Source organism: Lissotriton vulgaris, chromosome 1_2 (assembly GCF_964263255.1).
Source record: "Lissotriton vulgaris chromosome 1_2, aLisVul1.2, whole genome shotgun sequence".
Classification (NCBI taxonomy): Eukaryota; Metazoa; Chordata; class Amphibia; order Caudata; family Salamandridae; genus Lissotriton; species Lissotriton vulgaris.
In genome coordinates, this window is record NC_141686.1 from 290323011 (window position 1) to 290347286 (window position 24276).

General features: G+C 44.0%; 1 protein-coding gene across 1 annotated transcript in view; it reads right to left on the bottom strand.

Annotated features, from left to right (window-relative positions):
• Positions 1-24276, bottom strand: part of TBC1D10C (TBC1 domain family member 10C) — a 138048-nt gene that overhangs the window by 21668 nt on the left and 92104 nt on the right. The window contains exons 6-7 of the mRNA XM_086953257.1: positions 21932-22046; positions 6949-7014 (exon numbers count right to left, since the gene is read on the bottom strand). Of these exons, the coding sequence (XP_086809383.1) occupies positions 6949-7014; positions 21932-22046 (181 nt within the window). The remainder of the gene's footprint in view (positions 1-6948; positions 7015-21931; positions 22047-24276) is intronic.

The following is a 24276-nucleotide window of genomic DNA, read 5'->3' on the forward strand; positions in this document are numbered from 1 at the left end:
TTCTTTTCTAATGCAAAATTGCCTCCAGCTCAGTATCAGAGGCTATAACTTGGCCACAGTAAAAGTTTATTTTACCCGCCACAAAGTTGATACTCAGGACAGCCGTGGCCCATCCTATTGCCCCCTCACCTTTTGACAACTATAAATAAAGTCTGTCAGGCTGAAGAAGTCACAGCTCCAGTGATGTGACATCTTCAACCTGACAAAGCACCTCAAGACCCTCCCTCTTGTGATGAGGGGGAGCATCACTAATTGCCTCAGACCTGGACGCTTCAGTTCTAAGCCCAGAAGTGTGCAGGACTGAATGTCAATCACTGACACCTCGTTACATAGTGGGGTCAGCAGACTCACTGACCCAATCCCACCCTGTGACGAGTGAGGGACGGTGGCCTTTCCTCACTCTAAGGTCAGCCAATTAGGGAAGGCAGCAGTCCCAACTCTGCTGGGACCTCCTAGGGTTGGGACTGCTGCATTCCCTGGTTGAGAAGGCAACAGTCCCAGCCCTGTGGGATCTCCGAGGCAGAGCTGTGCAGGTAAGTATGATTTTATTTTTAATGTTTGGTGCGTGCATGCATGCATGAATATATGAAAGTGAATGTTGTGAATAGATGTGTGTGTGTGTGTGTGTGTGTGTGTGCATGCATGTGTAAATGCATGAATGTGAGTGAATGTTTATGTGTGCATTTGTGCCCCAACTGCCAACTTCTTTGTTAATAATGCAGGCCGCCACTGACTCAGGATTAAGCATAAAAACAAACAGGCAAGCCAGCCTTAATATGTTATGTTATGTTATGTTATATGGGCTTGTATAGCGCACAGCTGCCCCAGCCAAGGGGCGTCCCGGCGCATCCTGTAAGAGACGTAATCAGAGGGAGGGGTCAGGAGAAGGAAAGAGACTAGCAGAAGAGGTGAGTTTTTATCGCTTTCCTAAAGGACATCAGGTCCTGTATCCCTCTGATAGAGTCAGGGAGGTCGTTCCAGAGCTTTGCGGCCAGGTACTTGAAGGAACGGCCGCCCATCCTGGATAATTTGATACGCGGTACTGTTGCCAGATTTTGTCCTTCTGAGCGTAACGTGCGTCGGGGAACGTAGTTAGACAGGAGGGGGCTGAGCATGGGTGGAGAAGCCATTTTTAGAATTTTAAAAGTTGGCACAGTGTTTTGAAATGAATTCGTTTCTCCATTGGGAGCCAGTGGAGTTTAGTGAGAGTACTGGTTACAGATGCGTGGCGGGGGATGCCTACCAGTGCCCTGGCGGCAGCGTTCTGTACTCGTTGGAGTCTAGCTTTTTCCGCTATATGGTGGACCCTAGACTTGGCAAGTGTGAAGGCCTGGAGAGGAGCATGAACCGCAGCCTCCATCTTGAAAAAGAGGATAAACATAATGTTAAAATAATATCCTAATCAGATCTCGCGGATAATGTTTGGACTTCCTCTGCAGAGCAATAATGTTTTCGAACTGCACTTCTTAATAACCAGAATTGCCACTGAACACAGGTATTTTAACAAATGTAGTAGCACATGGATGTAAAGATAGTGAATGGAACAGAAAGAAGTTTAGTGCTGCAGATTGCACAGATCACTATCCAGAACCCAAAGGGACTTATTCAGAGTTTTGGCGGGAGGGTGCTCCGTCACAACGCAGAGTTCTCTCTGCAGCAAACTGAATGTCTGCCTGTTTGATTTACAGACAGGCAGACTATAAGTATGTCAGCAATCAAGATTACTCCATCCCTGTCGCTGATGTACTCCTTCAACAGCCCGACGGAGTAATGGCCGTCAGAGCTTTGGTCCATTGACCACCTGCCTGATTTAGAGTGGACGAGGTGATCGAATGGCCAGTCTTCACTGTCTCTCACAGTAAGATAAAACCTGGTGGCAAGTGGAAGTAAAAGCTGCAAAATTATCCCCCATACCATGGCAGGTTATTTCCATGAGATACCACTTTGGGGTTTTTGTTTTTCAAAAGAAAAACCTGGTAAAAGTTTGACGCATTGTACCATCATGTTGATGGAACTGTTTGTCAAATTTTTAATATATTGACAGGAACCACCATTATGGCAGTTCCTGCCAATGATTAGCGATGTCCGCTGAACTGAAGGACATCTTTAAATTAGGAGTACATTTTCTCCGTGGAGAGTTTTACTCTGTCACCCTAATGGAGTATTTAAAGCACCCTGAGCTCTAAATCAGGCCTGAATTCACTGGTCTAACAAGGCTGCTCTTTTGTACAGCAAAGCAGCAACCCTGAACTAAGAACTCACACTAAGTTATCAATGAGTGGGTTAACTTAGTATGACAAGGACATGATAGTAAGGAGTCAAGTCAGGAAAACATCCCAAAAACTCTTGTTCAAGATTATAAATGACAAATACAGGAGGGTTGGAAAGGACCTAACTCCCATGGGAGAAATAAGGATGGACTTAAATCCGAGGAATGGCACTGAGCTCAACAGGTGATGTGGGTAAGGGCTAGCGGAGGCAGGATTAGCAGTAAACTTAGCCCAAAAGTGCCTGGCGGATTAACGCATGGTGGACGTGGTCCCTTTTCACTTCTGAATCCTGACTAGGGCTGGAGGCATGTACTACTTTTGGCAATAGTCCAGTCTGATGCCCACTCCAGGCCAGTCCATGCCTGTAGGATGTCTGGGAGATAACTCACCCTATGCCACATTTACTTCATCAGAGCACAGCAGAGGGCTTCTTTGTCAAAAATACTCAGAATTAATGTATCATGACACCTATCACTTATGGACTGCCTCATTAAATAAATTGACATATGTTATGTGTCTGACAGAGACTCACAAAGAATTTCGTGCTCAATGAAGCCTCCAGCCACCTCTTGTACAGCTGCCTGCAAAGTGCAGTGAGGCGCATGAATTTAGACATTATATAAATGGTTTTGTAATCCACGTCAAACGGTGCACCACTGAATGTTTGCATATTAAACAATAATAAACAAGGTACAAAATCATGGTCAAGAAATTGTGTTCTCCAAATCTTCTTTTTTATTATTCATAAATAGTTCAGACGTAACATGTAGTGACGATGAATGAACGCGTTTCGTCCAGTACACTGGACTTCCTCAAGGAATAAGCAATCTTGGAATCTTATTCAAGTTATAAGTATGGATACAATGCGATCCATCAACTAAAAACAATAGGTAGGCTGTCCAGTTTTAGGTTTAAACCTATTAGAACTGATAAAACCCCACCGGAAGGGAAATAGCGATCACCAGTGTAAACATATAAACACTGAAATAAAACCTGCACAACAACAAACTGAACGCCATTCAAAGAAAGGAAAGGGAAAGTAAAAGAGCTATTTTTATTTATTCCTGAATGGACCAATACAAAGGTAACTATGTTATATAAGGTAGCAGTAAGAAAGACTGGGCTAACATTATTCTGCTTGAGTTTTGTTGTTTAGGGATGTCACTAAAATATTGTTTCTTCATCCTTTTTTCAGTTTTGTGGTCTTTGGTCTGAAGATACAGGGGTTAGAAGCCTGTTTTAGGTGTTGTTTATTTATGTTATAAACTGTAGAGAATCAGGAATTATCTAAATCATATTTGATTTTTTTGGCTACGTTTGAGTGTTTCAATGATAGAAAAAATGTTGGTTTCATAAGAATCTTTCCCAATATGTAGCCTCACATTCACTCACAGAGAATGGGTAAAACCCCTTGATACATCAGCCCCCTTTTCTAGTGAGTCAGTATTGATAGTAGGTGAATTGCCAAACACCCCAGGTTTTAAACATTCAATGCAAGGTATAGTGACAAGCATTTGTGAAAAGAGTGCAGTCACAAAGCATCTGGGATACTGGTGAAAATATGACACCATACTTTTGGAAAACATGGAATGCAGTGTCACTTGGAATGCTGCTGCAAAACGTTCTTACTAAGTACAACAAAGATTGGAGTGGTATTTTTTGTATTTACAGTGATTCAGCCACGTATATGAAAAACTTGTGCGATGACCTGTCAAAATCGATCCTTGAGCTGAAGTGCTTCCCTGTAAGAGATCCTTGCCACGTGTGAAATGGCAATCTGAAAGCATCTTTACAATCTACAGAGTTAATGAAGAATGCTACTGACTTTTTAGTCCATTCTGGTGCACTGTTTTGATATGCGTGGGAACTAAAATACAAATATTTCTCATTTTGTGCTTTGTGTGGCATCAAAGAAAGAGCCATCCCAACTGTGTCACTTAGATGGTGGTTCTCAGTCCTAGAGGCCACGAACGCTATATTATCCATGTGGCAACTGTTAACAGAACTTTTGCTGAGTGATGATGCAAACGGCAAGAAATGTGAGGGTCTTTGGATCCATATTGATGGTGATTTGAAAAAAAGTACACTCTACTGCATTCTTGGATTTTTACAGGAAAGCATGACTGCTGTAGTGTACATGATAAAAAAACTAAAGTCTGAAAACACCCTTGTCTGCCAAGTGTTCAGCATAATTCATGTAGATCTGAGACATCTCCTTGAGAGTAAGCTTGGTGACACTTTTAGTGACTTTGGCACTGCAACATGTTCCATGTTAGAGTGCTTGCCACTTGGTAAGCAAAGAAATGTTGATGAGAAATTCAGTAACTTTTATTTTAGAATGTATGAGAAATAGCCCTTCACCAACCATGGCATTTGCAGTCAATGAAGCCTCACTGTGGTACTCTTCACAAGTTATAGATTTACATATATACTAAGCATGGGCGGAAAATCCGTTCCGCTCGCGGATTTTGCGGATTTTCGGTAAATTCGCGATCCGCGAACGCGCGCGAATTTACTGAAAATCCGCAAATTCGCACGCAGCAGATTTTTTTTTCTTGGTGATACAATTTTGCGGCGTGCGGCGTAAGTTCGCAATTGCGAACATGTAGTTGCGGCGGGCAGCAACAATCTCGCACTCGCGAAATTACAAAATTTGCAATTCTGCACAAGAAATCCACTAGCAAGCAGCATAGACCTTCTGAAAATGATGATTTTTATCAGAATAACTCCTCAGGTTGACATTTGCCTGCCCTTTTTTGGATTTGAGGCCTTTTGACTTTCTTTGGATCACTTTTGGATTAGAAATCAACTTTCACAAGTAAGTTTGTTTGGGGCATTACATTTGCTGTTCTGCAGAAAAACGAGTTTTGCTAAACTGAAAGCACTCAGCAGGTGCAAAAGTTCAAATTCATCATTAGTAACCATTCCCTGTAGTGCTTCCTGACTGGGGCCCCTCCAGAGTTCAGTTGCTAGTTGCAACAATTGTATGACCCTGCTCTGACCCTCACAGCCGTATCATAGAATAGCTACAAGTAGGCCACAAAGGTCCTGGAAAAAAAAATTGCACTGCAACAGAAAGCAAATTACAGATAAGGAAGCAGGTGCCAGACTGGAATTTTAAAACAGTGACACATTAATAAATCAACCCCAAATTAATTCATGTCAGTTGAACCAGGGCAGGTGTGCTTGCTTTTTCCCCCCATAATCTACAGTGATGATGATGAACCAGAGGGTGGCATTGATGTACCAGAGGGTGGCATGGGTGAAACGGAGGGTGGCAGTGTTGAAACAGAGGGTGCTGTGAACCTGTGATGATAAACCAGACGTAGAAACAACATAGTCGCGACCGTTGCGTGCCGACAAGTAAGTTCGCAATTGCGAACTGGTACAAAATCCTCGCGAACTGGCAGAAACCCTTGCGAACACTAAAAAAACAAAAAAATCCGCAAATTCGCGAGAATTCGCGGATTTTGCGGATTGCGAGTTCGCAAATACGCAAATTCGCGAACGCCAGATTCGCAAAATTCGCCCATGCTTAATATATACATTTTCTCTGTAGTTTCAAAAGTGCTGCCTCATTTATGACCGCTTCAATAACTCTGAGGGCATATGCGCCCAGTTCAACGCATATGTTGCAGAACCTGTCGCAGAGAATCACAATCTTCAGGTGCATCAGTATAGGCATGGAAAGCTATGCCAGTGGCCAGAGTTAGCAAATTGTGTACTGGCTATTTTGGCGTTGCCTGTCTCAAGTACCAATGTTGAGAGGGCCTTTTCACAGATAAAAGTTTACATGAGAAGGAAAGAGCGGGCCTGCATGGCCAAAGACTCACTGAAGTATTGTATGATGCACTACAATAAGTTTGATTTGTAAAAATACATTTGGACCTCATATACACTGTACGTAAACTGTCTATATAACAAGCACTATCAGTGCAGAAAACAAGCAATAATAAAAACAAAATGTTCCATAAACACCGGAAAAACACTGTTCCTGTTGTTTTTAATAGAGCAAAAATGTGTAACCACTGATAACCACTGTTTTTTAAGGTATTGAAATCACTGGAAAACACTGAAAAAAAACCACCAGAATTTACCAAAAATAGAAACTGAAAATAGGAAAGCCTAACAATAGGCAAGGTCAGACACAAATAAGGAGACCCAGGTCACATTGACCCATCATCTGCTCGACACCATAATAAGCACTGATGCTAAGGTTCCGAACCAGCAAGCATATTGTTTATAGTTGATGGATCGCATTGTATCTATACTTATAACTTGAATAAGCTTTCCACAATTGTCTATTCGCTAAAGAAGTCCATTGTACTGGACAAAACGCGTTGGCTGTTCTTCACTACATGTCACGTCTAAACTATTTATGAATAATTAAAAAGAAGATTTGGAGAACCCATTTTCTTGACACTAATTTTGTACCTTGTTTATTATTGTTTGACGTTGATTAAAACATTATTTAGCCCAGTTGAGGACCGCACCTTGACAGTGGGTGCTTAAACAGTGTGCACACAAACGTACTTGGGATATTTCCCTCGTTATTATTTTTTGGGGATAGCAGGATAGGTGCAAGTCGCTGTAGAGATTTCGCTGTCATATATGTAAATGGTGCGTATACATTAACCCCCAAAAGAACCAAAACAGTTAACAGCATGAGGGCAGTTACCATCTCAGGGCTGTAGTATCCAGGCAGGTATCTCTCACATATTTGCACCAGGCACCAGAAAGCTTGCTGAAAAAACACAAAACATTGTTTAGCTTCCCCAAACAGATAACAGTGTGACCAGACATTTCAAACAGTAAAGTAATAATATTTTAACATACTTGTAGCAGCAGACTTTTTATCAATGTCATAGCGATGTTAATAACAGGTGGTAATAATATCAAAGTCACTGCAATTGAATTATCCACCTGCACAGGAAGTGACATCACTGTATTTGTCATCACCCATCTGGAAAGGAAGTGACACTACTGGTTTTCAAACTAAAATGGCTTTTAAAGAAAAAGCCAAGCAAGAAGATTTAATTTCCCATCACCCATCAGCACACGAATTGACATCAGTGAATCTCTCCATCCACCTGAACAGGAAGTGATATCACTAAATTTCTCATTCTCCATCTGAACGGGAAGTAAAATTAGTGGTTTTGCCGCCAAGACTTTCTAAAAAAGAAGAAGCCATGCGAGAGGGCTTCATTTCCCATCACCCATCAGCACAGGAAATTACATCACGACACCCTGCACTCCTCCCCCTCCCAAGAACTACTAAATGGCAGCTGCAACACAGATGTACAGTGGACGCACTTCTGGCATGCCAAAAGCGTACCAAAGGGAAGCCCTCCTGCACCTGGACTGCACCCAGTGACCGGAACCCTATTCTGGTCACTGGCCAGCGATACTCCGCAGAACTGCTGTCACACCATGCCTCACAACGGTAGGAGCTTCACCTGCACCCACTTCCAGTTCTCCAGCAGCTACCAACCCATAACCACCATGCAAACCCCCAACACACATGCCACACAAGTACCAACAACACCTACACCCCCATCCTACACCACACGCCACAGCAAACCCACACGTCAAGACCCACTCTCATGCGTGCTTCTCAACACAACACAATATCACTCAGCAAACATACAACCGAAATTTGAGATCTACTGAGCATTGATACACCCCAGGAGCGTTCCGTGCAGGTAAGCGCGGTGGGGCCAGGTGGAAGGGAGTCAACAGACAATGATGAGGGGAATTAATTCTTTATTTAATTTTCCCTTGTCATTGTCTGTCGACTCTTTAGGACTCGGTCTCATCGATCTTACCTGCACGGCCCGCACCTGCACATCCGACATCCTCTTCCTCGTAGAGACTAAGCCATACCCGCCATCTGCTTCCGACATTGCCATGGCAAGCTTGGTGGGCTACAAGATAGCTTCACATGACCACCTTCACAAGCCTGGAGGAGGCCTCAATATCATCCACAAGGAATCCATAAAAAATACAACACCCACGTAGAATGGCACCCCATTCATGAAACACCTGCACTTCAAGCTGCAAGTATCTGAAAATTTCACCTTGAACAGAATCTTCACCTACCGTCTATCTGAACCATGAGCCACCTTTACAAACCTCATCACTGACTTCGTTGCTCTGCTCACCATCGGCCCCAGAACCTACATTTTCCTTGGTGACCTCAACTTATCAAATTATCAAAGATCTTGAGGGTCTCCCCAAGTTAAGTAGCTCCATGGCCTTGGGAGATCAGGCCTCGGAGGGCATAAATAAGGGCCCTATCTGGCAGCTTGAGGAGCAACTATCGGAGTTCCCTCCTCTTGGGGAGGAGGACTTCAGCTTGCTAGTACAGGGTATCTCCTCTGGCCTGCCCTTGGACCCGGTCCCACATAAAATCTGGAAGGAATACGAGAAGGAACTTTTTCCTACTCTTCGCCTGATCTGCAACCAGTCATTGGCCAGTGGTACAGTTCCCTCTCACTGGAAGCAGGCCTTGGTATCTCCATTGTTTAAAAAACCATCTCTGGATCCCGAGGGCTCCAAAAACTATAGGCTGATTTCCTTATTACCTTTTCCGGCTAAAATTGTGGAACGCTTGGTTAGCGCCTCTCTCTCTAAACATCTGGAGCAGCATCAGCTGCTGGAGGAGGTGCAATTCGGATTCCGACCTGCCCACGGGACCGAGACGGCCTTGGTAACCGCTATGGATGAGCTGCAAAGGCGTGCGGACAGGGGACAGGCAGTTGCTTTGATTCTGCTTGACCTGTCCGCCGCCTTTGATACGGTTAACCATGTGATCCTTCTGAGAAGACTGTATGAGGCTGGGGTGAGAGGCTGTGCCCTGTGTTGGTTTTGTTCATTCTTGCAGGATAGACAGCAGGCGGTGTCCCTCCCGCCTTTTCAGTCTGTGTTCTTTCCTGTGGTGCACGGGGTTCCGCAGGGTTCGGCACTCAGGCCTATGCTATTGAATATTTATCTTAAACCCTTGATTACGGTTATTAAATCCTTCGGGATTAATACCATTAACTATGCAGATGGCACTCAGCTAATCCTCTCCTTTGAAGGCGAGGATTCGACACCGGTGGATGTGTTTCATGAGTGTTTACGGGAAACGGCCTGTTGGCTGCAGAACAACTCCCTTCAATTTAATGCGGCTAAGACCGAGGTGCTTTTCTGTGCAAGGGGAGGATTCCTCGTCCCTTTCCTGAGAACTTCTGGCCCCCTGAAACATAGGTCAAAGTTCAACCTGTTGAAACTATCCGCAATTTGGGTATCATGTTGGACAGTAGACTTTCCATGGAAGCTCATGTCACAAAGACTACAGCTTGCTGTTTTGCAGTAATTAGGTCTCTGCGGAAGATTATGCCTTTACTTCCCTCTCATGCACGGGCTCTTGAGTAGGCTCGATTATTGTAATGCCCTTTTACTTGCCTCTCCTGGCTTTCTGTTGGATAGGCTTCAGAGAATTCAATCTGCTGCAGCTAGGCAAGTCTTAGGGCTGCCCAGAAGATCGTCTGCGTCAGCAGCATTGGCTGAACTCCATTGGCTTCCTCTTAGGCAGAGAGTACAATTCAAGTCTCTCTGCCTGGTCTTTAAAGCCCTTCATGGGCTCGGACCCCCAATAATGCAATCAAAATTTGCTTGGTATTCTCCCACTAGACTGCTTCGCTCTTCATCGGCTAGATTGGTGAGAGTACCCAGATTCAGAAAAGTCAGATCAGGGGGCAGATCTTTTGGGGTGGCTGCCGCTAAGTTGTGGAACAGCCTCCCTTGGGAGGTTAGTCAAATTAGGGAACTTCTCCCTTTTAGGAAATCTGTGAAGACCTGGTTGTTTCCTAAGCCTTAGTTTCCTGTGCTTGCTTTAATTCTCTCGCCTTTCGTGTAGCCTCCAGCGCCAGGATGCCTGTAAGGTTACAGTGTGCTTTACAAGCTGATTAAATAAATAAATAAACTTTCACCTGGAATACCGAAATGACCACTGCTCCACAGCACTCCTACAAAAGCTTGAGCTACAGTTGACTCACCCAGTTCTTCTCAGAACCAACACACACCACAGGACACACACTAGACCCCATCTACACCACAAGCTAGAGCATCAAATACAACTCCACCACACAGCTCATATGGACCGAACACTCAATCATCCACTTCCAAATCAACACACCTCAGGTTAACATCCGTACCAGGTTCAGCAGTCCAAGATCAGTCACAGTCACAGAAGTTGACTGGCTCAGCTGCCTCAGCATGGATCAACTTAGTCCACAGACAACCTCGACAAGGACTTCAACAATTGGATCAAGAACTGCACGGACTCACTTACTCCCAGCAAACCCAAGAAGCATAGTAGATCAAACCCGCAGGCCAGCTAGTACACAGAAGACCTCTGAGACACCAAACAACACTGCTAACATCTAGAATGGAAATGTAGAGCCAGCCACGACACCACCACCCGAACTACCTACTAGGGTGCATTCAGACGTTAGCACCAGCAAGTAAGAGAAACCAAAAAAAAAAACACTTGTGAACTGCATTGAAGGAAACTCAAACAGCTGCAAAAATATCTTGTAGATCGTCAAGGATGTCACCTTCCCCTCGTCCACTGTCAACAACATCGCTGCCTCCCAACAACTCTGTGAAAACCAATATAACTTCTTGCAGATCAAAATTACACACCAGCCCTACCCCAGAGAACTCATTGGTAACATTCCAACCATCAGCCAAGACAGCCACCTGACCAAATCGACAACCCTCACCAAAACCTACACATTGGCAATCATGCACACCATTCACTCAGGGCCACCACATCTACAACCTGGGAACATCACCAATCAGCACAACGTTGTCCCACATCATCAACCCCTCCATCTTGTCCACCACTTTCCCAGATGATTGGAAACTTGTAGAAATCAATGCTCTCCTCAAGAAGCCCACAGCCAAAGTGAATCAAGTGAACAACTTCCGACCCATCTCCCTGCTCTCCTTTCCAGCCAAAGTGATTGAGAAGACCATCAACAACAAACTCACAACCCACCTCGAACTTCACCATTTTCTAGACAACTCTCAATCAGGATTCAGAACGAATCACAGCACCCAAACAGCACTCATTACGGCCACCGATTACATTTGAATCATCCTGGACCAAGGAGAAACAGGAGCCCTCATCCTGCACAACTTCTCAGCGGCCTTCAACACTGTCTCCTCAATACCCTCATCAGAAGATTCCACGAGATAGGCATTCAAGGATCTCCTCTCAAATGTATCTGTTCCTTCCTCACAGGAAGAGCCCAAAGGGTCAGGCTAGCACCCATCACATCAGAGACCAGGAATGTGATTGGCGGCGTCCCGCAGCGATCGTCCCTTAGCCCCACCCTTTTCAAAATATACATGACACTGCTCACCAACATCATCCGAACACAAGCCATCCCCATCATCTCCTACGCCAATGGCATCCAAATCATTCTCTCCCTGATGGACAAGACAACCACCACCAGAAACAACTTCACCAACAGCATGAGCATGGAAGCAGACTGGATGCGAACCACCTGCCTGTGATCAACTCTGACAAAACAGAAGTACCAGTCTTCATCAAGGAGGCCTCCACATGAAACTTCAACTGGTAGCCGTCAAAGCTAAGACCAGCAAACACACCCACAGACCACGCAAGAAATCTAATTATCTTACTAGATGTCAAGCTCAATATGATGACTCAAGGCAACTTACTGTGCTCTTCCTGCTTAGATAGATCTTCAATGGTTGCCTCAGAACACCAAGTGGACTATCATGCTTGCACTTATCACCTGCAGGTTGGACTACAGCAATACTCTCTAAGCCGGAATTGCCAAACAACTCCTACACAGACTCCAGACAATCCAGTACATTGCCGCAAGACTCATACTAGACTTCCCGTGCCGCACCCACATTACTCCACACCGCAGGAAGCTTCACTGGCTCCCTATTCACAAGCACAGCCAATTCACACTTCTCACACACACATTCAAAGTCCTACACAAAACAGGACCAGAATACCTAAACAGGGGCATACACTTTCACCAACCCCCTATACACCTAATTTCTGTCTCACTCTCACTCGCACACACTCCCCACATCCACAAACACAATAATGTAGGTTGCTCATTCTCTTACATTGCACCCAAGACATGGAACAACCTCCCTCTATACATTAGAGCCTCCTTCTCACTTCTTGAGTTTCACGAGAAGCTGAAGACCTGGCTCTTCATATAAGCACCTTGGGGACTACACACATACGCAGTAGCCTAAGTGCCTAGGTAGCCTCCTATGTGATTAGTGCGCTATGAAATGCCGAAGGATGGGTGCAGGGGTTAACCGGACCATGACTTCAATCTATGAAATGTCTGATGCACGTTAATATCAGCCCCAGACATGTAACCCACTATTAATATTGTATTGTCTCCACTAATCAAATACCTTACTCTCTTCTCCTTCACAATCAATCAATCAGAGAACTTGTAAAGCGCGCTACTTACCCGTGAGGGTCTCAAGGCGCTGAGGGGAGGGGGGGTGCTGCTACTGCTCGAAGAGCCAGGTCTTGAGGAGTCTTCTGAAGGCGAGTAGGTCTTGGGTCTGCCGTATGTGGGTAGGGAGGGAGTTCCAGGTCTTGGCGGCGAGGTAGGAGAAGGATCTGCCGCTGAAGGTCATTCGTTGGATGCGAGAAACAGTGGTGGGGGCGAGGCTGGCGGAGCGGAGCTGGCGGGTGGGAGTGTAGAAGCTGAGTCTGCAGTTCAGGTAGGCTGGTCGGGCGTTGTGGAGTGCTTTGTGTGCGTTGGTGAGGAGCTTGAAGGTGATCTTCTTGTCAACGGGGAGCCAGTGTAGGTCTCTCAGGTGGGGGGTGATGTGGCTGCGGCGGGGGACGTTGATGACCAGTCGGGCGGAGGCGTTTTGGATGCGTTGTAGTCGTCGTAGGTGTTTGGCTGGGATTCGTGCGTAGAGTGCGTTGCCGTAGTTCAGTCTGCTGCTGACGAGGGCCTGTGTCACCGTTCTTCTTGTTTTGGTTGGGATCCACTTGTAGATCCTGCGGAGCATGCAGAGGGTGTTGTAGCAGGAGGAGGAAACGGCGTTGACCTGCTTAGACATGGAGAGGGAGGAGTCGAGGATGAATCCTAGGTTGCGTGCATGGTCGGTGGGTGTTGGTGCTGTTCCCAGTGTGGTCGGTCACCAGGAGTCGTCCCAGGCCAAGGGGCTGGGTCCGAGGATGAGTACCTCCATCTTGTCCGAGTTCAGTTTCAGATGGCTGCTTCTCATCCAGTCGGCGACGGCCTTCATTCCCTCGTGGAGGTTGGTTTTGGCGGTGTGTGGATCCTGGATCACTGAAATAATATTGAGGGACAAAATATCGACTTGCAAAAATATCGTGGACAAAATATCGACAGTCAAAATATCGAGTTTGTATCTACAAACAGGTAAGTACAAAAATATCGAGTACAAAATATCGTTTACAATAATATAGTTGTAAAAAATATCGACTTTATTAAAAACAGTGTTAAATTAAATTAATATTAAAATTTAATTACTAAAATATACTTAAAAATACTTAAATTAACTTATAATAATTAAATAATAAATGAAAATAATAAAAATATTTTTTTACAATCTTATTTGTTAAAACATATATATATATAGTAACATACTATAATTAAATAAGATATTATTATATTACCGTACGATGCCAGAAGTGTAAAAAATACTATTCCCACTCCAAAGAGTGCAAGCATAGGGAAAGCGTTGGATAGCGTAGGGGTTAAAATTACTATTCCCACTCCAGTGGGTGCAACAGTAGGGAAAACTGACCCTGAACCCTAAAAATACCCCTTTACCCAAAAACCCAAAACTGACCCTGAACCCTAATAATACCCCTTTACCCAAAAACTGAAAACTGCCCCTGAACCCAAAAAATACCCCTTTACCCAAGAACTGAAAACTGACCCTGAACCCTAAAAATACCCCTTTACCCAAAAACTGAAAACTGACCCTGAACCCTAAAAATACCCCTTTACCCAAAAACTGAAAACTGACCCTGAACCCTAAAAATACCCCTTTACCCAAAAACTGAAAACTGACCCTGAACCCTAAAAATACCCCTTTGCCCAAAAACTGAAAACTGACCCTGAACTCTAAAAATACCCCTTTACCCAAAAACTGAAAACTGACCCTGAACCCTAAAAATACCCCTTTACCCAAAAACTGAAAACTGACCCTGAACCCTAAAAATACTCCTTTTCCCAAAATTAATTATTATTATTTAATTACCAATTAATTATTAATTAACAATAACAATAAAGTAAATATATTAGCACATTAGCTGTAATTAATTTAATTTAATAATTAATATTATTTTTTCCCAATTAATTAATTAACAATAACTAAAAATTATATGTATAAATAAATTACTCTAATTAATGTAATTAACTAATTAATATTATTTAATTACCAATTAATTACTAATTAAAAATATGTACAAAATTATATTAATTAATTAACTAATTAATATTAATTAATTACCAATTAATTATTAATAAAAAATATTTACAAACATATATTAATTAATTAATTATTATTAAATTACTCCCCACCCTTATCCCCTATTAACCCAACATCCCGCTCATAAACATTAACTACAATTTATATTACTATTAATACATTTTTTTTTTAACCTTTTTTCTACATATTATCGAAATTTTTTACTTTGACTATTTATATATATTTTGTCTTGTCAATTTTTTTGAGTCGATATTTTTGTACTCGATATTTTTTTATCATTATTTTAATCGATATTTTGACCAACGATATTTTTGTTATCGATATTTTATTATTGTCGATATTTTTAACTCAATATTTTGTCCATTCGATATTTTGGAGTCGATATTTTGTCTGTGCACCGTGGATCCTTGGTGAGGGAGAGGATGAGCTGGGTGTTGGCGTAGGAGATGATGTTGAGGTCGTGATGGCAGGCCACTTGTGCAAGGGGGGCCATGTAGATGTTGAACAGCGTCGGACTGAGGGATGAGCCCTGGGGGATGCTGCAGATGATGTTGGTGGCTTCGGATCGGAAGGGTGGGAGGCGGATGCTCTGGGTTCTGCCGGAGAGGAAGGCAAGGTCCAGTCAAGGGCCTTCTCTTGGATTCCGGCTTCTAGGAGGCGTGTCTTTAGAGTGCAATGGCAGACCGTGTCGAAGGCGGCCGACAGGTCCAGGAGGATGAGGGCTGATGTTTTGCCGTTGTCTAGTTGGCGCCTGATGTCGTCTGTGGCGGCGATGAGGGCTGTCTCGGTGCTGTGGTTTCTTCTGAATCCAGACTGGGACGGGTCCAAGATGTTGTTGTCTTCCAGGTGGGGGGCCAATTGCCTGTTGACGACTTTCTCGATGACCTTTGCCGGGAACGGGAGGAGGTAGATGGGCCGGAAGTTCTTGAGGTCCTTGGGGTCCGCCTTGGGCTTCTTGAGGAGGGCGTTGATTTTGGCGTGCTTCCAGCTTTCCGGGAATGTCGCTGTTTCAAAGGAGATGTTGATGACCTTCCGTAGTTGGGGTGCGATGGCTGCGTCTGCTTTGTTGAATACGTGGTGTGGGCACAGGTCTGACAGAAATTCTTAGTGGATGGAGTTCATGACCTTGCATATCTCGTCGTCATTGACGTTGGACCAGGAGGTCAGGCGGATGGCGCTGGTGGTGTTCACAGGGGAGGTGGACTCTGGCGTAGTCAGGGCAGTCGTGGTGTTGAAGCTGTCGTGGTTGTCAGTGATCTTGCGGTGGAAGAAGATGGCTAGTGAGTCGCATAGTTCTTGTGAGGGCGGGATGTCGTCGGCGTTGGCTCTGGGGTTGGAGAGTTCCTTTACGATGCTGAAGAGCTCTTTGCTGTCGTGTGTGTTGTTGTCCAAGCGGTCTTTGAAGGAGGATCTCTTGGCTAATCTGATGAGGCAGTGATGTCTGTGGGTGGCGTCCTTGTGGGCTGCGTGGTTGTCCGGTGTGGGTTCGTGGAGCCATATATTCTCCAGTTTCCGGCATACGTGTTTGGAGTTCTGGAGCTCGTCGGTGAACCAGGTGGCTCTCTTGCAGGCGTGGCTGTTGGAGGGTTTCTTGTGCGGGGCGAGGGTGTTGGAGCAGTCGTCGATCCACTGTCTGAGGTTGCGATCTGTGGCGTCTGGGTTGTTGGGGTCGGTGGGTGGGTTCTGAGCGAGGGTGGTAATGAGCCGGTCTTCGGTGACTTTGGTCCAGCAGCGGCGAGGCAGCTGTTGGGTGCGGTGGTGCGTGGTTGGTTTCTTGAATGTGAAATGGATGCAGCGGTGGTTGGTCCAGTGGAGTTCGGTGGTGTGGTCGAAGGCAACGTGGGTGCCTGTGGAGAAGACGAGTCCAGCGTGTGGCCGGCGGCGTGGGTGGGTGCGATGATGAGTTGTCTGAGGCCGAGGTTGGCGAGGTTGTCGATCAGGGTGGCGGAGTTGGCGTTGTTGTTGTTCTCGAGGTGGAAGTTCAGTTCCCCCAGGAGGATGTAGTCCGTGGAGGCGAGTGCATGGGTGCTGGTGAGGTCGGCGATGTAGTTGCTGAACTGAGCCCAGGGTCGGGGGGGTCTGTAGATGAGTGTTCCTCTGAGGGTGGTGTTGGGGTCGGTGTGGATCTGGAAGTGCAGGTGTTTGGCGGTGTTGAGGGTGTCATCTGCATGGGTGGCAACCTTGAGGGTGGACTTGTGGACGATGGCTATTCCTCCACCGGTTCCGTTGGCGCGATCCCTGCGGGTGATCTTGTAGCCGTCCGGGATGGCTATGGCAATGTCGGGCGCCAAGGAGTTGTTCCACCAGGTCTCGGTCAGGAAGGCCACGTCTGGGGCGGAGGTGTCGAGCAGATCCCAGAGCTTGACAGCGTGTTTGCATGCGGAGCGGGTGTTGAGGAGTATGCAGCGGAGGTGGTTGGGTCCAGTCCTTGTAGGTTTGATGGTTCTGTTGCAGGTGAATCTGCAGGTGCGGCAGGAGAAGGGTCCGTGGGTCCGTTTTGGGGTGGCCTGGTGTGGTTTCGGCGGTTGTTGAGTGTGTGGAGGCTGCTGGCGTCGTAGTGGAGTCTGGTGTTGTGGCGTCCGCGGGGTCCAGGGGTTTGGAGCTGGGCGCGGTCCAGGTGCGGACTGGCGCAGACGGACTTGCCTTAGGTGCGTCTTTGGTGCGCCAGCGGCCGTGCAGCTGCCTCTATTTTAGGGGAGCTGGGAGCGAGGAGCAGCTGGGAGGCGGGAGGCAGTGGTTAGCGAATGGGTATGGGGTGGGCCGCAGGGGCAGCAGAGGTGGGAACAGTGAGCTGTGTGCACGGGGCGAGGAAAAACAGCACCCAGGAATGGGCAGCAAAAACCAAGGGTGCGAGGGCACAAACGCTGGTGGAGCTGCAGCGGGGGAGCGACCTACCTGGCAAGGTCTAGGGTCGCTCTCCTCACCGCACGCTGCCGCCAATTTAAGGGGAGCTGGGAGGGAAGAGCAGCTGGCAGGCGGGAGGCAGGGGGCAGGGATTCGCGAATGGGCAAGGGGGGCGGGCCGCAGGGGCAGCAGCGGAGGGAACAGTGAGCTGTGGGCACGGGGGGCAAGGAAAAACAGCGCTCAGGAATGGGCAGCAAAAACCAAGGGTGCAAGGGGACAAGCGCTGGTGAAGCTGCAGCTGGGGGGGGAGTGACCTACCTGGCAAGGTCAATGGTCGCTTTTCTCACCATGTGCCGCCGCCAATTTAAGGGGAGCTGGGAGGGAGGAGCAGCTGGCAGGCGGGAGGCAGGAGGCAGGGATTAGCGAATGGGCGTGGGGGGACGGGCCGCAGGGGCAGCAGCGGCGGGAACAGTGAGCAGTGGGCACGGGGGCGAGGAACAACAGCGTGCAGGAATGGGCAGCAAAAACCAAGGGTGCAAGGGCACAATAGCTGGTGGAGTTGCAGCGGGGGGAGCAACCTACCCGGCAAGGGTCGCACAGGGCCACATATTTAGAAATTCTGCAGAAGTAGGGGGGTGAGAACCACAAAGTCTTGAAAATAAGTTAAAGGGAAAGCAAGAAAAAAAGTAAAATCAAATGGGCAAAGAGATAAGGCTGAAAAAGAAAAACTAAGGCAGGTAGAAAGGAAAACGAAATAAAGAATATGAAGTAAACACAAAAAGGAAACCATATTTGACTGCTTTAAAGAAAGAAAGAAAGCAAGATATTTTAACACACAAATTAAAAAGGAACAGTTACCTAAAATCCACCCTCAAATAACATATAATGATTCACAGATTAAAGATTTGAAAGTACTTGTGGGTGTGAATGACACTAAGTAATATGGAAAATCTGCAATGTGGTCTAATTTCCCGAAACAGTGTGATTTTAGGGCTGGCAAGTGGATATCCCATGGGAGTTCCAAAGGAGTTGACACAGCCATTACCTTTTGGATATTCACAAACAATCCCAATGGTTCCCTCACACTCACTGCACTATTCAACCTGAAGCTCAATATGTATATGTACCAGGTGCACCATGCACCTCCATTTTTTCAGTCACCCTAGCTCTATATGGATCAGGATAATCCTGCACTTCATTGGCAGCACACACTGGAAACGGTCCAAAGCTGCATTTCATTTTGGTTGTGTACTTGTACTATTCAAACATAATATGAATAATTTAGTACAAACAGAAATAGAGTAACTGTCAGTGAATAGATGGTGCGTCAGTGAAGTGGAAAGTAGATATTGGAGATCAACACATGGGGTGTGCTTCACAAATGTAAATTGGCACCTGCAGATTTACTCATGTAAATGTACTCTTGCACCTAGGTGCAAATGTACACATTTTGCATCACTATTTCCGCGTGTTAATTTACACTTATGTGTGTAGACTTGCATATCTTTAACCACTCAAGGCAGTCAGAAGAGCCTCTTACAAAATGAGTTGAAAGTGCAAAGGTATTACGAGCAACTTTTCACAAGTAGGTGGAGATCTTCACCACCGAAGCCACAATCTCTCTGATGGAAACTATAGGGATAATGATTAACTTTTATTATTCCTTTTTTTTCAAATGAAATATTAAACATTCAATATTAAAAAATAAAATAAAATGGTATTGCAAATTAACTCATCAAATTAAGTGTGTATTACATAAATAATTAATTTGGTTTATTTATTTAAAACAAATACCGCCCACCCTTGCTAACATTTTTGTATTTTAATATGTAGTAACATTTGTTTAAAGTTTTGTAGTGAATAAATGTAATGTTGCTTAATTTGTTTAAGCGCGTTAGTACATTTTAACATAATACAATAATTATATATTATATATATTCACTGAAAAAACCATAGTTTTGAGGGACGTTATAGTTAGGAAATTAGCATTTCAAAAACCTTAGAAATTCACTGAAAAAAACCACAGGTTTCAGGGACGTTATAGTTAGTTGGACATTTCATTCATACAAAACCAGAGAAATGTGGTTGTTATAGTTAGTTGAGCAAACTATAACTCACGCACCCGCAATGCACTGCTGATGACGTCACATATTACATCACTCATGACATGGTCAGTGACATCACTCATGACATCACTGATGAATACTGATTAACACTATTTAACAAAAAGAACGGTTTCTGAAACAAGTGCCACCTATTTGCAAAATTTGGTATAATTCCGTTCAGTAGTTCTAGCTGTAGCTGTGGCTAAAATTTCCTTCAGACATTAACATGGAGAAAACGTGTTTTGGGACCCCCTTTTTTCTCTGCCCCCGCTTGACGAATCATCCCAAAACTTTCAAGACAGGAGCTGACCTGAGCAATCCATTAGTTTTGAATATATCGCAAAGATTCATCAAACAGCGCCAAAGATATTGGCAAAAGAAAAAATGCTTTTTGAATAGAAACGAGGTCCTAACTATAACTACCTACTGGCGACCGCCAGTAGGTAATATATACAAATCTTTCTCTCTATACATAGATATCTATATCTATATATCTATATATATATATATAATATATATATATAATATACATAATATATAATATTTTCTATGGTAGTGTGTTGCAGTACCAATGCTTGGCCATTTTTGCTGCTTTACTTATTCCAAGATAGATACGTAGTTCTCGAGATATGCAATATTTTCTTTGGGTGTGTGTTGCAGTACTAACGCTTGGCTATGTGTGTTGCTTTACTTATTCCTGGGCTGGGCTGCAGTACATAGTACATTTGAGCCTGTAATGACACTTTTAGGCCTGTAGTTACTTAAACAAAAGCCGTTCATGAATAGCAAAAATCTTACTCATTTGTCTGTGTGTGTCTGTATTAATATGTCCCTCCCTAAACCCATCCTTACATTTCTTTAAACCCCACTATTTATCAGTAGATATTCCACATTTCCCCACCACTCACCTACGTCCAACGGTGTTTACTGATAAAGAGTATGCTTAAATACGCAGAGATCTCCAAGTAGAAAATATAGACGTGATGGACGTAGAGATCTCCACCCATAGGTTGGTGGACAGCAATTTGTAGTAAGTATTTCTAGTATAGAACCACTTTATGTACTATCAAATGCAGTTTGAAAAGCAGGCCCTGAGGGTCTCAATGAATAGATCAATGCAAGTTCTTATAACAGAACTGGGTGTGATTGAGTTTGTGATATAAGGTTCTGCATCAAAGCTACTATTACTTGTGGGGTTGTTTTCATATTCAAAGACAATTAAGAACTGAATCTTCCCTCGATGAATATACTGTAGAGGCCATAGGGGCAGCGAAGAGCAATAAGATTCCACTTTACTGGTGAAAAGCTGGAAGTCTATATCTGTGGCTGCATAGGAACATTGCAAGCAATACCAAATATTTCTATCATCCACAAAAGTATATTTACTAAAAGCATTCATGATGACAGACAAAGTTAAAGTAAGTGACGTTAAGACCCGTGTCATGACAAACTATGAATTATCAATGAGTTGAACATGAATCAGATGTAAACTTTTGCTAAGTAGAATCTATAGAGTAAAACTGAAGATTTTTGCACGGAAAATGGACCTTTTCTTGACAGGTCAATCTTATTTGAACTTATTACAATGGTAAATCAGATTTACTTTTGCTTGTGGTTTAGGATTAAGAAAAGAAATGTTCTATAATTGGTTAATATTTAAAAAACCTTTGGTTAGGTCAGCTAACAAAAGAGTAGTCACAAACAGTGTTTTGAGGAGAATGATAATTCACTTAAGAGGAAAACAGTCAACTATTAAGTTGAAGTAAAAAATTATAGACTGAAAGGAGAGAAGAAAACATGCAAGGAAGAATAGCAATAATCAAATCTGTTAATGAACGTAATAAAGAACCAATTAGGTCATACATTTTAAAAAAAGTAAACAAAAAAGTATTGAAAAAAACACAAAAATGAAAAAACCCAGTAAGAATGATGTCCTGGAGAGACAGAAAAGAAGTAGTCAAACAATAGAAACAAAAGAGAATGAGAAAGAACGTGAGGATAAAGATAAGAAAATATGATAGAAAGTAAAAAGAGAATAGAACCCTGTAATAGAACAGGACACAACAGAAAGACAAGAGCATATGATCATGAGAAATTAATTAAGAAGATAAGCACAGAGGCATGATGAAGCAATAAGAATTGAAGGAGGGCAGAAAAGAAAAAAAACGATAGGAGAAGTACCTCAGCGGGCATCTGCATGAGGAGCATAGCGGCGATGGGGCCCTGGGCCTGACAGTATCCCTCCTCTGGCCTGTACATGGTGTAGGCCTTCAGCACTCTCAGTAGGCCTTGCTGCCTGAAGGGAAAAAAGAGTAGCAGGTTAAACCACATGATACAGAGTTCTATACCCTCACTATCAAGGATTCCTTCCTCAAAGCGCCCACATGCAACCACGATAAAACCATAAACTTTCCAAAAGCTTACACGATCTTTGATCTTATGAAAAATACCTTGGAACTGGATTTTGGCTGTATCGCACTCTATGGGATGCGCCCCAGAAAACGGAAAAGACAATTTTCATCTATTTATCTTCGCTGTTTACTTGTAGAAAAGATCATTTGTGGCAACATCTGGAGCAGCAGGAGCCTGGAGGATTTATGTCAGTAAATTCGGAATACGATTATCTGACAAAAAATATGTAAATGGATGTATCATTAAAACCTTGTGGTACCCAGTAAGGGGTCAGGGTTTGTAAGAGTTGACCATCCTCTAGTGCTGCATTCCAGAACTTGTTGGAATGCAATAGAATGAATGCCTGGTTAGAAATTCTCGTTTTAGCTGATTTAGAGTTTTCAAAGAGGTGCAAACTCTTGTAGCACTCCTGAAATGGTGGAGCATTTTGTGAAGTATTTTTACAACTGTGTTGGGAAATACCATTGTGTTAAACGTGTCAGCCTTAACCCCTTCGCTGCGGGGGTAATTCCCCCACAGTGTGAGTGGGGGGGTCGGCGGCGCCACTGAGCTCCACTGTGACTCATGACGAGCTAAGCTCGTCATGAGCACCGAAGGAGTTAAGGTGGTCTTCCTCTAGACTTTTTGACTCACCTTTTCCATTTTTTGCTTTACTTATTTTTGTTGGTCTTAGGATTTTACCACTGCTAACCAGGGCTAACGTGCTTGTGCTCACCCCCCTAATACATGGTTGCATTGACTTATATTCAATTTGCATAATTAATTTACTGATAAGTCCCTTTTAGAGTGGTATACCATCTACTCAGGTCTGCAGATTAAATGCTAGAAATTGACCTGCCGCACTTACTGTGCCACCCACTTAAGCAGCACCTTAAAACATGTCCCAGGTCTGCAATTGCAGCCTGAATGCAGTTTTAAACTGACTTATTGACTTGGTATTAAACCCCCCTTGCCAAACCTTAAACTCCCCTTTATATATATATATATATATATCATCCTTAAGGTAGGACATATGTAAGCCATAGGACAGGATGCTGTGTAATTAAAAGGTTGGACATGTACTGATAGTAAAAAAACTCCTAAATATGTTTTTCACTACTGTGAGGCCTACTTCTCCCATAGGATAACACGGGGATTCCTCATTACATATAATAAGCTGCAATTTCCAAATCGGATTTGATAGTTATATCGTGTTTGGTGTCTTTGGAATTGTATTGAAAAACCCTACTTAATTGTAAAGTCGGGTTTTTAATTACAATTTAAAAAAGTGCCACTTTTAGAAAGTTGGCTGTTTTCTGCCATTAACCCTTTTGTGACTAAAGCCCGGCCTGGGTCACATGACTGGGTGTAACTGACAGTTAGGCTTTGTGAATTCCTCCCAGCCATCACACACTTGAGGGATTGGGTGTGCTTGAATGGGCCATCTCCTGGAAAGATGGGGACGGAGCTAAACATAGCCCCACTTGCAAATGACTTGCCTGTGCTCTCCCTTCACACAAATGCCAAATGACCCCACATTGTCACTGCAGTGGGCTTGGAGCCAGGGTGGGGGAGGCAGGAAACTCAATGCACTTCAAAGCTATTTTACAGAACCAGGACACCCGGGTATAAGACACATTGGCAAAGCCAATAGGTTCCACCTCTGTGTGATCAAATGGCTTATGTCAATATTTTTTAGACATGTTGCACAGCATTGCGGGCTACTGAGCAACATGGCTGGAAGTAAACATCATTTTGTTTTTACTTTCAGCCATGTTGCATAGCCCCCCCATGCTGTTGTCCAATATATCTATAAAACATTGACAAAACCAATATATCTCACCTGTTTGAGAGCTATTGGCTTTGCATACTCATTTGATTTCTAAATATAGCTTTGTTTGTAGAATGGGGAGCTTATGGCAACTGATGGGATGAACTCCTCTACTCACTATTGTACTACTCATTTATTCAATAGTCAAACCCTTTCAAAAGAGTTAGATTGTTTGTTTATAATTCAATGGTAATAGGTCATAAACATGAGTTTTATGCTGAAAGCATAAGAGGGAACCAATTGTATTCAATTGTGTTATTTAATTTTTAGTTTGAGTTTGAGTTTAAATTACTTGTAAAGCGCA